Here is a 16,741-nt window from a genome sequence, read left to right as displayed (position 1 = left end):
ACTTGCACACAAATGTTTATAACAGCATTATTCAGCATACTCTAAAGGAGGAAATACTCTAACTTACAAATGAATATACAAATGTGATAACAGCCATGCAATGTAGTACCCGACTAAGTATTATGTGCTAGAACATGGTTGAACCACTGACACATTAAGTGAAAGCAAGTCACCAAAGACCACATATAGTTCCATGTATATGAATGTCCGTAACAGGGAACTCTGAGACAGAAAGTATATTTGTAGTTGTTTCGCTGGCAAGGGATGTGGGGGAAAAGAGCGGGATAGTAACTAAAAAGTTTCTATTTAAGATAAAGTCAGTGATTGCATATACTATATATCATATACTGTAAATGGATAAATGTCTATGAATTATGTCTCAATAAAGCTATTTTTAAGATTATATGATTCCATTTATATTGCTTAAAAGACAAATCTATAAAGACTATGCCATGGTTTCCAAGGTTTATGGGCTAGAAGTAGAGTAACTTCAAAGAGATAGAAGAAAGGCATTTTTTATGGTGATTGAACTGTTCAATATCCTGAACATGAAAGTATTTACATATATCTATACTTCTGCTAAAATTTACTAAAGCATACACCAGGATGCTAATATTAATGTATGTATATGTTCCAAATATTTTTTAAATGTCCAAAAGATAAGTCAATTAAAAAATTATTTCTAAACAACTCATTCTGAAAATTATTATATAAAATGAGTAAGATCAGCATGACAGGGTAGATGGGTTATAGTGAGAGGCACAGGTTGGGTGTTTAAGAACCAAACAGGGTGAGGAGAACACATTTTTGTTTGGCATAGGATGTTGGAGTCTCACAGAGCAAGGAAAGCATTTATTTCCCTGGGAAGATAATGAGACGACCTACAGTGCAGAGTCAAAGATATCAAGAGTAGGAATCAGGTTTCTCATTGCTATTGAAGGAAGTTATAAATATGGAAAGGAAGAAAACAAAAATCAACCTCCTAGTATTAGAACTGAAAGCTTAACTGTGAACTCAGCTTTCAATACATTTATACAGAAATATAGATATAAATATATGCATTACTAATGCACACCAACAGCAATTACACATTAGTACCTAGATCTTCACTTTCAAATACCTTTATTATCTAAAGTGTAACCCAGACTTCTTGGAAAAGAATGACTGATTCTTAGGCTGGCACAGAGAAAACATAATGAATCTGGGATATCTTGCCAGAAAACAAGAAATCAAATAATAAAGACAAATAAAGAAAGGAACATCACAAAAGGACACAGAAGCCACTTAGAATAGTACAAATGTATAACAATTATGAGCATCAAAGTAATAAGAATAGACTTTTAAGCCATAGAATAAAATAGAAAATCATGAATCCACAGAGGTATAAATAGATTCAAATTCTGATGCGAAAAAAAATAGTATTTTAGAACTATCTGTTCACAAAATAACTATAAACATAAAAAGGAACTTTACAAAGAAGTCTGACAGATATTACCTTAATCTGTGATCTAAATACTACCACTGGAAATGAGATAAATTCAAATTATTAATCCATGATAGGATGTAATAACACATGGTCATTTCTTTAACAACTGCCAAGAATGCATAGCTTAAATTTAATTAAATATTAGACTTCCTGATTTTAACAGCTGCATTGCAGTTATGTAAGATAATGTCCTTCTTTGAAGCAAATGCACTCTAGGTTATTCAGAGGTGATCATGTCCTCAACTTATTCACAAATGGTTCAGGAAGAAAAAAAAAATCTATGTAATTTACTTACTGCATGTTTTCTGTGCATTTGAGATTACGTCTCAGAAATTAATTTTTTAGGAATTAAAAAAGGCTGAAATAAAATTTCAATGATTTCCTCTTGTATGTCTGGATTAATGAAGGTCAAAATAATACCACTAGCAATCAATGACCTTAATATGCTTTCTCCACTGACAAAAGACCTGCCCAATAATACTTACTTAGATGCTTCTCTTTATTAACCCACTTCTGCTGATATGTTTTTACACTATTTTTTAATTTCTTGATATAATCTAAGAATAATACACTAATGAAGAAATTCTCATTAACTCTTAAAACTTACTCAAAATATTTTGTGGATTTTTATCTTGCCTTAAAATTTTTTCAGTACTATAATTTCCTGCATGAGTTAGTATACTTAGAAAAAGGGGTACACAATTCCTATATAGAAAAGTTTATTGAACATTATTCCTGTGTCACACTTATCAAAAAAAAAAAAAATTTCCTTGAAGGCACCCTTTCATTTCACATGATCTGTAACCTAAGGTTTTTTGTATTAAAAATACAATTAATATGAAATTAGTAAAATGCAATATATAAAACTTCATGCTGAGCAAAAACAAGTCCAAAAAAAGTTACCATATATTCATAGAATAGTTCCCAGAGTACATGTTTCCTACATAAATCATATTTGAATGCAATTTTTAGAACCATAATTAAATATATTTTCCATTTGTTAATTGGAGGCATCCATATTTTCCTTCTGCCTCATGATCTGCTTCATTGATTAAACATCTGCTAGGATCCACAGAATGCAGCAAAAACACTGGTTATTTCTCAAGGGTTGAGAAATCTGGTCCACCTTTAGTGTAGTTTCCTGAGATTTCTGCTCCACTGAAGTCAAAACCAGGATTCTAAAGGAGATGAAAAAATTATAAAAAAGTAAGGAAAAATATTAGTATGACCTGGCAATTCACCAAAAAAAGATATAAATGGCCAATAAATACATGAAAGGACATCAAACTTCACCATAGTCACCAAAATGGAATTTAAAATTATGAAGTATCTTTCAACTTTCAGATGTATGAGTATTTAGAAGTCTCAACATGTCTATTATAATGCTGGCGAGTGTATGGGAAAACACAGTTCATTATCAGTTGTGTAAAAATATTTTAATATCTAGCAACTTTTGAGAGCTTGCTATATATACCACAAAGAGTTTAAGAGTTACATGTACATTAACATATTTAATTTTTATAATTTAATTATAAAATGCTACCTTAAGCTTTAGCTTTTTTGTTGAGCAAGTTCATTTATTTAACCATAAATTACCAGTGCAAGAGTTGGCAAAGTTTTCTATAAATAACCAGTAATAAATATTTTAGCCTTTGCAGGCCCTCTCACAAACTAATGTATGAAAATACTATATGAACTATAGTATAAGTTAATATTACCAGATTGTTCTGGTAAAACTTTACCTACAAAAAACAGGCAGTAGGTTGTATATGACCAATGGACCATAGTTTGCCACCCTGATCTAGTTTGTTAAAAGTTGGTAAGAGCTAAACGGAAAAAAAAAAAAAGTAGTATAGAGTAACAGAACAGGAGAAAACTGCAGTATTTTAATGAGATAATTAAAGGATGCTTCATTGCGCAATGACTTGAAAACAGTGAAGAAGTTAGCCAAGACAAAAGAGCATTCTAGCTAAAAGACAGTAAAGGAATGGGTTAGCATTTCAAGAAACAGCAAACATGGGGCCAGCATTGTGGCAGAGAGGGTTAAACCACCTCCTGAAATGCCAACACCCCATACAAGTGCCAGTTTGTGTTGCAGCTGTTCCAGTTTTGACCCAGCTCCCTGCTAAAGTGCCTGGGAAAACAATGGAGGATGGCCCAAGTGCTCGGAAGAAGCACATAGGAAATCTGAAAGAAGTTCCTGGATCCTGGCTTTGGCCTGGCCCACGCCTGGCCATTGCAGTCATCTGGGGAGTGAATCAGTGGATAGAAAACCTCCTTCTCTGTCTCTCCCCTTCTCTAATGCTTTGAAAATAAATAAAATATGTCTGATAGAAAAGCCAAGTGGAGGGGTCTGGTGCTGTGGCGCAGCAGGTTGATGCCCTGGCCTGAAGCCCTGGCATCCCATATGGGCGCCAGTTCCAGTCCCGGCTGCTCCTCTTCCGATCCAGCTCCCTGTTATGGCCTGGGAAAACAGTAGAAGATGGTCCAAGTCCTTGGGCCCCTGCACCCATGTAGGAGCCTGGGAAGAAGCTCCTGACTGCTGGCTTTGGATTGGCGAAGCTCCAGCCGTTGCAGCCATCTGTGGAGTGAACCAGCAGATGGAAGACCTCTCTAACTCTCTCTGTAACTCTGTCTTTCAAATAAATAAAATAAATCTTAAAAAAAAAAAAAAAGAAAGAAAAGCCAAGTGGAGATGTTGAGTAGGCATTTGGATATAGAACCCAAAATTCAGTAGAAAAGCCTAGGCTACAGATACAATTTGGAAACCATCAAAACTTTAAAAATGCTTTGATCTAGTAATTTTTCCCAAAGAAATCTATCTTAAAGCTATCTACTTGAACACTTCAGTAGTTTCAAATGACAACCCTTGTTTAAAGTTGACAATGGAAAGGACGACAGTTAACAAAATAATTATGTTACATCCAAACTAGAGAAGACTCTGAAGCAGTTGAAAGGAATGAGTTTTAGCTGTTTGTACTACTTAAGAAAGAGCCAAGAAACGCCATTAATTAAAAAAAACATGAATAACAATAAACTCAGTGTGATTCCCCCATTTACGTCAAAAAGAAAATAACCTACCAAAGAAGTCAATATATGAAATGAGAGTAGAATGGAAGAATGGAACAGGAAAGGTGACAGTAAAGGAGCCTTTCACTTTTTTAACCTACATAAGTGTACACTGATGTAAGAATTTATTTATAAATTACTGATGCATATTAAGCAAAGTTTATTTCAGAAATAATAGCAATAAAAATAAATTACTCTCAAGAAAACTTTTTAAAAATTAAATCTATATATTTTTGTAATCATTTACTTAAAAAGGTAATTTAAGAATTTCTGCAACTTTTATAACCACACTTGAATTTTAATTTCAAATAATGAAAAGTATTCAATGATTTTTCAGATATTTAAGCACGTATTCATATATCCATCTGACTTACTTCTTTCTGGAATCTCTCTAATGTAAGTTTTCTTTGCATTTGGTCTTGCACCCAGGGATCAGCTGCATATTCTGATTCTAGAAGAGACGTCCAACAATTTGCTGCATCTCTCTTTGTCTTTGTAAGAACAATACGAACCATTTTTCTATCCTCTAAAGTAAAACACCACCACAAATAAAAACATTAGTCCATCATTAAGTTTTATATTTTTCATCAATCATTAGGTGATCCTGACATACAACTATTTCAACACAGTTCTATTACTGTATCTTTCAAAAATGCAAATACAAAAGTACCTAATACAAAATTAAGACCCAAGGTAAAAGTTAATTTTGTAAGTTTCTGAGGATTATGGTAGATCACTCTTACCCAAAGTCCATGTGCCTTCATCAGCTATAGTAGAATCAAAGAGTTTGCCCTGAAAAATAAACATATAAAGTATTAAAAACAAAGCATTGCATTAATTTCTATAAAGCTTTCATGATTAACATAGTTATTTTCCTATCTAATCCATATCTGTACCATTTTATCACATTTCTGAATTGAACCCTATGCTTCCTCCTACAGAGTGAAATAGAGCTTAAGTTACACTGTAATACTTCCACCACCAGGTTCTTTAAAAAAAAAAAAAAAAAACAGGCTTCTTAATTTTTACAATTTAGAAATACTACTGATTACTCACTGGTCAAATGTGAAGTTAACATCTGAAGTCTTGAAATTTCACCAATGAAAATAAACTACGAGAAAGGAACTCTAAAGCTAAGAAGAAATGCTGTATTTTAAAGTATACTTTTAGAGGCAGGTATCATGGGGGAAAGGGTTAATTAAGTCATAGCATAGGATGCCCACTACCATTAAGCGGAGTTAGTTGCCTTGTTCCAGTCCCTATTACTCTGCTTCTGATCCAGTTTCCTGCTAATGCACCTCCTGGAAGACAGCAGATAACGGCTCACTAACTTGAGTCCTTGACACACATGCGGGAGATACAGATGGAATTGCTGTCTCCCAGTTTCAGTTCATGTCAGCCCTGGCAGTTGTGGACATCTGGGAGTGAACCAGCAGATGGAAGACATCTCTCTCTCTGCCTTTCAAAAATAAATAAATAAACATGTCCAGTAGTCTTTTAAAAACTGATTGTCTGTTGTGCAATTAGCAACTAAAAATTGTTTAAGCTGTAGATAGGACATCAAATGAGCTGTGACAGTTCATTTAGCAAGAAACCAAAATATAATTTTAAGTGAGTCAGTAAGCTCAAACTCATTTTAATTTGCTGCCAAATTTAAGTAGCATGAAATGAAAATCTCAGCAAAATATACATAGCTTCTGATTTATCAATAATAAAGAAATCCTAATAGTATGTACATTTAAAATCCTAGAGGTATTGCTAAATTCCCAAAGTTACTGTTATTATTATTAGATTCATTTTTTTTCTTAAGGTTTACTAATATATTTGAAAGACAAACTTGCAGAGAGAGAGGGAGAGACACAAAGAGATTACATCCTTTGGTTCACTCCCTAGCTGGCAGAAGCTACTGGGGTTGGGCCAGGCTTAAGTTAAGAGCTTCTTCCAGGGCTCCAACGTGGGTGCAGGGGTCCAAGCACTTGGGCCATTTTCTGCTGCTTTTCCAGGCACATCAACAGAGAGCTGGACGAGAAGTGCAGTGGCTGGGACAGCAACCTGCACCATATGGGATGCCAGCATAGAATGCCAGGATGCCTGCCCCTAAAGTAAATTTCAATTGTAATTTCAAATCATCCCTCAGATAAAAAAAAAATGTAAAACCCTTCAGAAAAGTTATTAGGATTCAGCTAATACAGTCAACATCTTTCACTTGAATCCTCTGAAGTACTCAGGGCAGTTCTATCTATATACGTAGAATAGCTAAGGTGTACTGTCAATTTACTACACACTGGGCACTACTCCAAAGTCTTCATTCATCACTGGCACTTGTAATGCTCACAACAGTTCTATGAGAAACTATTATAACAGTCACATCTTGAGACGACTTAGAGACACTTAATAACCTTTTGCACAAGGTTATGAAAACAGAACACGAGTGGAGCAACGTTTTTCTATCCAGCTGCTTCCTGGCACCAAGACACTGAAGTCCAACATCGCTGGCATCTGAGGAGGAAATTTAATTCTAACTGGTTAACTGAGTTTAAGTTGAGCCTTAATACGCGAAGCACAAGTCCTGGATCTAAAGGACACTGGTTAAAATAATAAAAGGGATATTATTTTCTTCACACATCTCTTCAACATTTGCTTGAACATTCCACAAACATATTGCATTTTTCGAATTTAAGTGAGAAAATGAATTACCTGACATCATCTCTGATGTCACCCTACACCCCATCATCTACGTCCTTTGTTCCACCCGGTTAAACTTCCCCACAAAAAGCTATGCTCTTTGGGGCAGGAACCCCATCTGTCTGGCTCTCCTCCTGTCCCCTTGATAAGTGCCTGTCATATGTACGATAAATACTTGTTCCTACAAAAATCTGGTTAGTCTATTCCTAGCTGAAGACCCTCAGAGGAATTAAAAGTGGCAGCCTGACTTGGTTTGGAAATAAAGCAGAAAAAGGAGCTCAAATTGCCACAAGCCAGGACTTGCTCCGACTAGACCAACAACCAGGAACAGTTCACTGTTTTCTCTTTCTGCCAATCCGAGGAGCCGTCCGGCCCCGAAAAGCCGTTCTACAGAAACGATGAACTTCCAGGGCTCGTACATTTAAAAAGGTCGGGATGAGGGAAAGGAGCACAAGCTCCGACCTGCCGCTACCTTGAGGATCTCGCGGCCACCCACGGCCAGCGCCACATGCCGGCTCTGCAGGCCGCACTGGATATCCTGGGCGCGAGTGCCTGGCGGCACCTGAACTTCAATGAACACCTCCTCCAGGGTCTGGTACCACTGGCCCCACGGCGTCCCGCACGGAACCACCCCGCTGCGCTCTTCAAACGGGGTCGACATGCTCCCGTCGCCTCCAGGCACAAGCAGCACCGAGCAAGCCGAGCGCACGCGCAGAAGCCCCACGCCCAGTTCACGTCCGGGACCCTCCGCTCGGGTCACTGCACATGCGCAGGAACCCAAATGGGTTCCTCGGTGTGTGGTCGTCTTTTCCTTTCAGTGGCCATTTAGGACGCTGAAAAGACCCAGATTGAAAGAAGTGAAATCCAGAAATGTTGCCGCCCAAAGAACATTGGGATACACTGGGAATCAGTGAGGCAGGAACTCGCAACACTGTCACCTATGTGACGCCAGAATGCACGCTCAGACTTCTCAGTGCGCTTGCGCAAAGGCTGCTACTACAATTCAGTAACGCCATCAATGACTGGGCAGACGGCAGGAAACAGTAGTAGTCTGCTATTGGCTGGTAACGAAAACTCACAGGCTTCCTAATTGGACGCAGCACGAACCTAGTACGCATGCTCATTCTTGTTTCCCATGGGCGATTGGTCCAGCCACGGTTTTAGTATTCCAATTGGCTAACGCAGGTCGTGGGCGGGGGATGTAGGGGGAGGTTTGAATTTTAAACGAAAAGACAGCAAGAATTTGAAGTCAGTTGTCGGCGAGTGTCGGTGGCGTTCGGTTTGTGGACTGGGTTGTCGGCATGTCCTTTCCTAAGGCACCCCTGAAACGATTCAATGACCCTTCCGGTGCGTACTGGGGGAGGAACGGGGAAGCGGAGACCCTCCCTTTGCCTCTTGGTTCTGTACCTGGGAGGCAAGGAGGAGGCGAATTTAAGGCTGGGATAGGGCTCCGATAGTTTACTTTTCTCAGCTATGTATAAGAATCTGTCACATAAGCAAGCACTACTCTCGAAGCGTAGAGTACGGAGAGGAGACCCTGCTCCATGGAACTTACAGCCAAGCGGGAGATTGTCAAGACAGCCCTGAGGAGAATTCAGAGTCAGCTGAGGGAATGGCGATGAGGCGTTGGTAGCTGTTAGCCAAGACCGGAAAGTCCTCGCTGATTACAGCAGTTGAGTATTTTCCTGTGACCCTGAGGATTTCTTTTAGATAGTCCATTTGGACATTAAAGAAGAAAGATTGATTTTAATGATCTGTGCTTACTTTATAATTTATTGTATAGGGGTGAAGTGGTCATCTTTCCATAGTCCCACTAAACTAGAATCTTTTTGCTTTTTAACTCTTGAACTTTATTTGGTGGACAGTTAAGCCCTTTAGTGTAAATTTAAATATATATCAAAATATGAAAAAAGTAGGAAGGAGGGAAAATTATTATATTCGTCCAGTTGTATTTATGAAATGTATTGAATCTGTTAACTAGAAATTAACATTTTTTTCAAACGATTTAAAGTTGATAAAGACCGTTCACTGGTTTAAAGTAACAGCAGTACCACTTACTGAAAACACTAAAAGTGAAGTAATGAGTGTCAATACTGACCACTTACCATGTACTTCAGGGTCCATACTAAGTATTTACATTGATCAGCAGCTCTTTTTTAGTTCCCCACGATTCTAGGATAGCATTCTATTTGTTATTTTGATGATAAAAACTCTGGTACTTAAATTTACTCCTTTTGTTAAACAATCAACTTGTCAAAACTGAGATAGGGAATCACACCCTGAATTCTTTCTTTTATTTATTTATTTTTTAAGACTTATTTTATTTACTTGAAAGGCAGAGTTATATGGAAAGACGGAGAGACAGAGTCTTCCGTCTGCTGGTTCACTTCCCAAATGGCTGCAATGGCTAAGGCTGGGCCAGGCTGAAGCCAGGAGCTTCATCTAGGTCTCCCATTTGGGTGTCATTCTCAACTGTTTTTCCCAGGCACATTAGAAGGGAGCTTGATGGAAAGTGGAGCAGCCAGGATTCGAATCGATGCCCATATTAGATGCCAGCACCGTAGGCAGCAGCTTAACCCGCAGTGACACAAAACCTGCCCTATTCTTCCTTGCTTTTAACCACTGCAGTACAGAAGCACAAGAAGCAGAGACTTAGATGTGGTTGTAGGCAAAAATCATTTAGTGGATGCTAGCTGTGTATGGGACTGCTAAGATTAGCTGTATCAGATCTTGTTTATTTCTTTCAACAGCCAGTTCAACAAAATACTGATATTGTGCTCCTTGTACAGATGAGAAAACTACTGAGTAGCCAGTAAGTAGTAGAGAGAAACACCTATGATCAATCCATTATAGTATATCCTAGTTAATGGTCACTCTTTGCATTAGTGATTTTTTTCAGCCCACTTGCAACTGGAAGTGTGCACAGCTCTGCTCACAAGTGTAGGCCAAGTGAGCAAGTAGGTCAGCACAGTCTTACTTCCTTAAAGGATTCAGGGGTCATGTTATTTCCCAGATAGTCAAAAAACCAACTCTAAGTTCTTTCACCGATGTGGTTTTAAGTAGAATTAATACCAATCCTACAGTATTTCAGGCTCACAGTTTTGGGAATGATGAGAGTTACTTATTTAATGCTCAGAATGTGTCAGACATTATGGTGATATTTCATTCCACAAATCCCCACAATAGCATGAAGTACTACTTTTTATTCCTGCTTCATGAATGAAGGATCTGAGCTTAAAATAAAAGTAACTTTCCAGGGCTTTTTAAAGTTACACTGGAAAAGGGGTGATTATTATGTTCTTATTCCTTCTCTCTCCCTGTGTCTAAATGTATGTGGCATATAGTGATGTCTGGTTTTTGGGGTTTTTTTTTTGTTTTGTTTTTTTGTTTTTGTTTTTGTTTTGTTTTTGTTTTTTTTTTTTAATTAGACTTATTTATCTGAAAGGCAGAGAGAGAGAGAGGGAGGGAGATCTTCCATTTGCTGGTTCACTCCCCCAAATGGCCATAATAGCAGCCAGGCCAAAACCAGGAGCCAGAAATTCCATCCAGGTCTCCCTTGTGGTTAGCACATGGATCTCATCTGCTGCTGTGGAAGCCACATTAGCAGGAAGCTAGATTGGAAGCAGAGCTGATAGGAGTCAAACTGCCACTTATTGGCACCACAAGTGACTGCTTAACCCACCATGCCACAATGCCAGCCTCAGTGATGTCTGTTGATAGGCTGACTTTGAACCCAGATCTGCCTGATTAAAAAACTATTCCCACGACAAGTTTTTAACCTGGATTAAAATGACCGCATCCCTTGTCAGAGTACTCTGCTCCTGATTACAGCTTTCTGTTAATATGGCTCCTGAACGGCAGCAGATGATGACCCAGGTAGTTGGGTTCCTGCCACTCAGCTGGAAGATCTGTATTCAGTTCCCAGCTTAAAGACATTTGAAGAATGAGCCAGCAGATTGGGGCTCTCTTGTCTGTCTTTTCCTCTGTGTCTTTATCTTCCTGCCACTCAAAGTATTTAAAAAATTAAATCAGGACGGGAGTTGTGACGTAGCAGGTGAAGCCACCACCTGCAACACTGCTGTCCCATATGGGTGCCAGTTTATGTTCATGCATCTCCACTTCCAATCCAGCCTCCCTGCTAATGACCTGGGAAAAGCAGTGGAAGATGGCCCAAGCACATGGTCCCCTGCACCCATGTGGGAGACCCAATTGAAGCTTCTGGCTCCTGGCTTCAGCCAGGCCCAGTCCAGCCTGTTGTGGCAATCTGGAGAGTGAACCAGCATATAGAAGATTTCACTCTTTGTTTTTCCCTCTCTCTCTGTAAACTGTGGCTTTTAAATAAACAAATCTTTACCAAATAAGCAAGTAAAATTAAAAAGCTATGACTAATCTTAAATCTCCAACACTTTAATGTATTTTCCATACTGCTAAACTGAATCTGTGAGCTAAGTATTGGGGTGATTGAAATTTCCCTAGCTTCAAGCAGTTTTGTTTAATGTGGAAGGTTGATAAATAGATGATTACAAAACTGAGAAATTCTGTAATAGGATCAATATGGATAGCCTGCTATGGGGATTAGATAGCCTGTTTTGGGGATTAGATAAAACTAGAAGAGGTGCCATTTAGGCTAAAATCTGATGGATCAATGAGAGTTAGCCAGGCAAAATGGAAGGTTGGTTTTCCGTTCTAGTGGAAGAAGAAAATACAGTTTGGAAATTTGAAGTTTTTATTTAATGTGTGAAATATTTTGTTTGCAAGCAAATATTGACTCCTATGTTAGCTTTGGATGATTTTTGCTGAATGTATAAATTACCCCAGAAAGCTTATAATCCTTCAAGCTAGCTGGTTTCTTTTATCTGATGTTCCCCTCCCAACTGGGTTCCTAATGAGTCATATGTATGATGTAATAAATTTTTGAGTGTTAGTAAGAAAAATACCTAGAACATAAAAATAGCGTATACCATACTCTCACAGTGTTGCTAAATATATACAGCCTGGATTTAACCTAGTTCTTGAATGTATATCCGCAGAACTGTTTTTTGACTTTTGGAAATATTGAAGGAAGATTTAAGTATGGTCTTAATATTTCTCAATGTGCATGACACTGGTTAGTCACTATCGTTTGCTGACCTTTATTCTCTTTGATAAGGTAGATCCTGTGACATACTAGAATACTAGAATTCAACATGTTTTGCTTTGCTTTGTTTTGTTTTTTGCTGCTTACTGAGGCTAGAGCAGTGCTTCTCACATTTTTCCACAGAAGCATCTCTAAGAACAGAGCAAAGGAAAATAACAATTGGCTGTGCATCAGAGCAACCCCTTCATCGTCTAAATAGGCAGAATTACCGAAAGTGGCGGCAGTTTTATCCTGGTCTCCTTTTTGCTTTAAAATACAGTGTGTTCCCTTTTACCTTCTCACCCCGGTCTCGATTAAATAAAGATGTGCCACACTTAGCCTGATTTTAGGGAACCCCTCTGACCCTACTGCTTACCCCAGAATATAAATAGTTTGTGAGGTTTGGTAATCTTGAAATAGCCAAGATTAATACTGTTTTTGAACTTAGCCCAGTGAATTCTGTGCTTCCTTTTGAAATTCTTCTGTTTTTAGAAAACCACTACCTATACCTTTTATTGACTGCATTTAGATTTGAAAGCTCCCAAGATTAGAGTCCTTGTGTCTATACTTAAAAATGATCTTCATTTTGTATAGAAAAATGGAAACTTAACTCTATCCTAAAAAGAATTTGTATGGTTTGCTTAGAACTGGTGAAAGCACACTGAAGTACTTTAAAAAAAAATTATTATTTATATATTTGAAAGTTGGAGTTACTCAGAGAGAGAAGGAGAGGTGGGGGGGGGGGAGGTCCTCCATCTGCTAGTTCACTACCCAGTTGGCCACAACGGCTGGAACAGCGCTGATCTGAAACCCGGAGCCAGGAGCATCTTCCGGGTCTTCCACACGGGTGCAGGGGCCCAAGCACTTGGGCCGTCTTCCGCTGCTTTCCCAGGCCATAGCAGAGAGCTGGATCTGAAGTGGAGCAGCTGGGACTCGAATCTGCGCCCTTATGGGATGGGCTTCACCCGCTATGCAGCAGCGCCGGTCCCTGAAGTACTTTTAAAACTATATCCCAGAGTAAAAAGTGACTTATATTTCTCCCTCATATACTGTGGTACTTCAGAACGTTGTGGAGGGGCCAATGTTATGGCATAGTAGGTTAACCCTCTGCCTATGACACAGGCATCACATAGCAGAGCACTGGTTCTAGTCCTAGCTACTCTGCTTCCAATCCAGAGGATTTTAATGTACCTGAGAGAGCAACAGATGATGCAAGTACTTGGGCCCCTGACACCCATGTATAAGACCCAAATGGAGTTCCTCACTCCGGGCTTCAGCCTGGCCCAGCCCTGACCCATGTAGCCATTTGAGAAGTGAACAAGTGGATAGAAGATCTCTTTCTCTGTCCCTCTGCTTTTCAAGTAAAATCAATACTCAAAACAAGTTAATGGAAATGTACAGTTAAAAGGTGAGTTTATTTTGGTGTAAAATTTTGAAATCTGTGCTTTTTTTTCATAATATGCATTATCTATGAAGTTTTTTAAGATGTCCCATGTATTTTTATAGATTAGATTATAACAAGGGGCCAGCTCCATGGTGCACTAGGTTAATCCTCCACCTGCGGCACCAGCATCCCATGCGGTCGCTGGGTTCTAGTCCCGGTTGCTCCTCTTCCAGTCCAGATCTCTGCTGTGGCCTGGGAAGGCAAGTGGAGGATGGCCCAAGTGCTTGGGCCCCTGCACCCGCATGGGAGGCCAGGAAGAAGTACCTGGCTCCTGGCTTCAGATTGGTGTAGCTCCAGCCATAGCGGCCATTTGGGGAGCGAACCAGCAGAGGGAGGACCTTTCTGTCTCTCTCTCTCACTGTCTGTAACTCTACCTGTCAAATAAATAAATAAAATCTTAAAAAAAAAAAAAAGACTGAAACAAAACTTCCATAAAATATTGATTACCTAACTTTTGCTACAATGTGTGTAACACTGCTGTTTTCAATTGTGTTTCACTTTGAAAATAGTTTTTGATTTTTTTAAATGTTCAGTTAATTTCGTTGAAATGTTTATTAATTAACTGAAAGACTGACAGAGACAGGGAGAAACAGAGAGAGGTAAATAGATCTTTCATCACTATTTCACCACCCCCACCCCACTACATACCTACAACAGCTAGGGCTCTAGGTGAAAGCCAGGAGTCAGGAACTACTTCAAGGTCTCTCACATAGATGGCAGGAATCTAAGTACTTAGGTTATCAATGGTGCCTTGCAGGTACATTAACAGAAAGCTTGTTCTGAGGCAAAGGTGGGACTTCATCCCAAACACTCTGAGAGGGGACGCAAGCATCCCAGTCACTTAACCTGCTCTGCCACAATGCTCACCCCTACTTTTTTTTTTAAATGCCAGCCAAGAGACATTTGACAAACAAGGATATCAGTGGTTGCCTTCACATGATCACAGCTCCTTGGTGTTTCTATTTATTTGCATGAGATTCTACACTGAAGTAAATAGCTTCTCATGGAGTAGTTTTACTCTGTTGGTTCCCAGTCAGCTGAAAATACTAGCAATGTTTTTTCTTGTTGTAAGTGGTGAGGGCCCCATCTCAAATGTGTAAGCACTCTGAATTGCCTTCAAATTTGGGACCTGTGTAAGTGAGGTTATATAAGAAGTGTGTAAACTTCTAGAACATAGAAATGTAGTTTAGCACAGTTTGAATAACATGATTACAAATTTCCTGAGCTTCAGCTTCCTTATTTGTAAATTGTTGCATAGGGTTCTTATGAGAATTAAATAAAATAATATCTACAAAATACTTAGCATAACACCTGGCATTTAGTAAGTATTCAAAAAATTCTATTTGTTCTTTATATGGTTGCTTTTCTTCTGTATATGAAAGTACATTTAGAATCATAAGTTGGTCTGATGTATTGATATTATCCAGAGATGAATTATCACTATATTTGTTTCAGGCTAAATGTGAAAGTTGAGTTTTAATTGCTTTGTTTCTAGTAAACCCATGATGATTGCCTCACTGACTCTCTTTGAGTATACTTGACATCACATATTTTTATATTCCGTCCTTAACAAAGCCTACTTGTTTTTTATTACATATTGTGCTTCCCAAACTGTCGTTAGTATTTTATTCTGTATTTAATTAAAAACTGTATTTCGTATTTTTCTTTAGTGTTTAATATTTACTGCCTGTTTTCCCTTTATACCAGCTGATAAAAAGAGGAAGTGTTTTTTTTGTTTTTTTTTTTTTAAAGAGGGCTTCTTTACAATATCAAATGGATTTTTTTTTTTTTAAGATTTATTTGTTTGAAAGGCAGAGTTACAGAGAAGAGAGGCAGAGAGAGAGAGGTCTTCTATCCCCTGGTTCACTCCCCACATGGTCACAGTGGCTGGGGCTGGACCCGTCTGAAGCTAGGAGCTAGGAGCCTCCTCTAGGTCTCCCACACAAGTGTAGGGACCCAAGGACTTGAGACATCTTCCACTGCTCCCCTAGGCCATAGTAGAGAGCTGGATCAGAAGTAGAGCAGTCGAGACCTGAACCAGCGCCCACATGGGATGCCAGCAGCGCAGGAGGCAGCTGCATCCACTAAACTACAGCACCAGCCCCATGAATACTATTGTTATATTTAAAAATTGGAGAGGCAGTTTATTAATGGCATTTTTACATTTATATCCACTTTATCTTGAACTGTTTTAATTTAAGCTCATAAATTACATTAAGTGGTATATAATATATTATGTTTTCTCCAGGTTGTGCACCATCTCCAGGAGCTTATGATGTTAAAACTTCAGAAGTATTGAAAGGACCAGTATCCTTTCAGAAATCACAAAGATTTAAAAGACAAAAAGGTAATAGATCTGAAAATAAAATACTGGTTATACGACCTGACAAGTTATAATAATATTTAAATTGGAAAATACTATAATGTTCCTCAAAATGTAAGCTTGGAACTATATTTAAATTTTCTTTGATGATAGATTCATGAAATGGTCAAATAGAAATGTTGTTTCCCTTTTGGTACTTCAACTTTTATGTCAGGAAATATTAGGAAAATTATAAAAGTTTTAAAAATGTTTAAAAATATTGTGCAACTAATCATTTGGAAATGTGCCATCAGGAAAAGAATAACTTTGTATTTCTTCATTGTGCTTAGAATAAGAAATTTGGAAATTGTGTCTTGAATATGGTTAAAAAACATAAAACAACTGTACAATTCATTTTTCTGTAGAATCTCAACAAAATCTTAATGTTGACAAGGATACTACTTTACCTGCTTCAGCTAGAAAAGTTAAGACTTCGGGAATAAAGGTGAGGAACTTTTACATGCCAGCAAGTATGTTGGGGTAGGATCTAAGTCTAAATATGAATTTTCATTATGTTCTATATATACATTATTCAATATTTTTAGTGTGCCTGTGTTTTGTCTTCAGCTTCGCACATGA

The 16,741-nt window shown here is 38.2% G+C and overlaps 2 protein-coding genes across 3 annotated transcripts in view; one reads left to right on the top strand and one right to left on the bottom strand.

Moving 5' to 3' along the window:
* On the bottom strand, window positions 1-8,175 carry NUDCD2 (NudC domain containing 2). 2 transcript variants are annotated; one of them, XM_062188720.1, is made up of 4 exons: window positions 7,713-8,175; window positions 5,299-5,347; window positions 4,930-5,006; window positions 1-2,664 (listed from the first exon to the last, which is right to left on the bottom strand). In XM_062188720.1, exons 1-4 carry the CDS (start codon window positions 7,899-7,901, stop codon window positions 2,581-2,583), a joined length of 399 nt encoding a protein of 132 aa, XP_062044704.1. In that variant the 5' UTR covers window positions 7,902-8,175; the 3' UTR covers window positions 1-2,580. The 2 variants fall into 2 exon arrangements, with proteins under 2 accessions (XP_062044704.1, XP_062044703.1); XM_062188719.1 differs by having other exon boundaries at window positions 4,930-5,081; window positions 7,713-8,167.
* Window positions 8,176-8,479: 304 nt separating this feature from the next.
* The window catches only part of HMMR (hyaluronan mediated motility receptor), a 43,197-nt gene continuing 34,935 nt past the window's right edge, over window positions 8,480-16,741 (top strand). Inside the window, exons 1-3 of the mRNA XM_062188716.1 lie at window positions 8,480-8,587; window positions 16,049-16,147; window positions 16,528-16,607. Coding sequence (XP_062044700.1) covers window positions 8,542-8,587; window positions 16,049-16,147; window positions 16,528-16,607 — 225 coding nt within the window. The 5' untranslated portion in view covers window positions 8,480-8,541. The remainder of the gene's footprint in view (window positions 8,588-16,048; window positions 16,148-16,527; window positions 16,608-16,741) is intronic.

Source organism: Lepus europaeus, chromosome 4 (assembly GCF_033115175.1).
Source record: "Lepus europaeus isolate LE1 chromosome 4, mLepTim1.pri, whole genome shotgun sequence".
Lineage (NCBI taxonomy): Eukaryota > Metazoa > Chordata > Mammalia > Lagomorpha > Leporidae > Lepus > Lepus europaeus.
The sequence above is the reverse complement of the archived record's forward strand: the minus strand, read 5'-3'. Positions and strand labels throughout refer to the sequence as shown.

Excerpts from the sequence above, each read along its gene's own strand:
- NUDCD2 (XM_062188719.1), bottom strand. The coding sequence starts at position 7,901 with ATGTCGACCCCGTTTGAAGAGCGCAGCGGGGTGGTTCCGTGCGGGACG. Across the intron at positions 5,082-5,298 it reads TGAAGGCACATGGACTTTGG|AGGATAGAAAAATGGTTCGT; the intron begins GTAAGAGTGATC and ends GTTTTACTTTAG. Across the intron at positions 2,665-4,929 it reads TAGAGAGATTCCAGAAAGAA|AATCCTGGTTTTGACTTCAG; the intron begins GTAAGTCAGATG and ends CATCTCCTTTAG.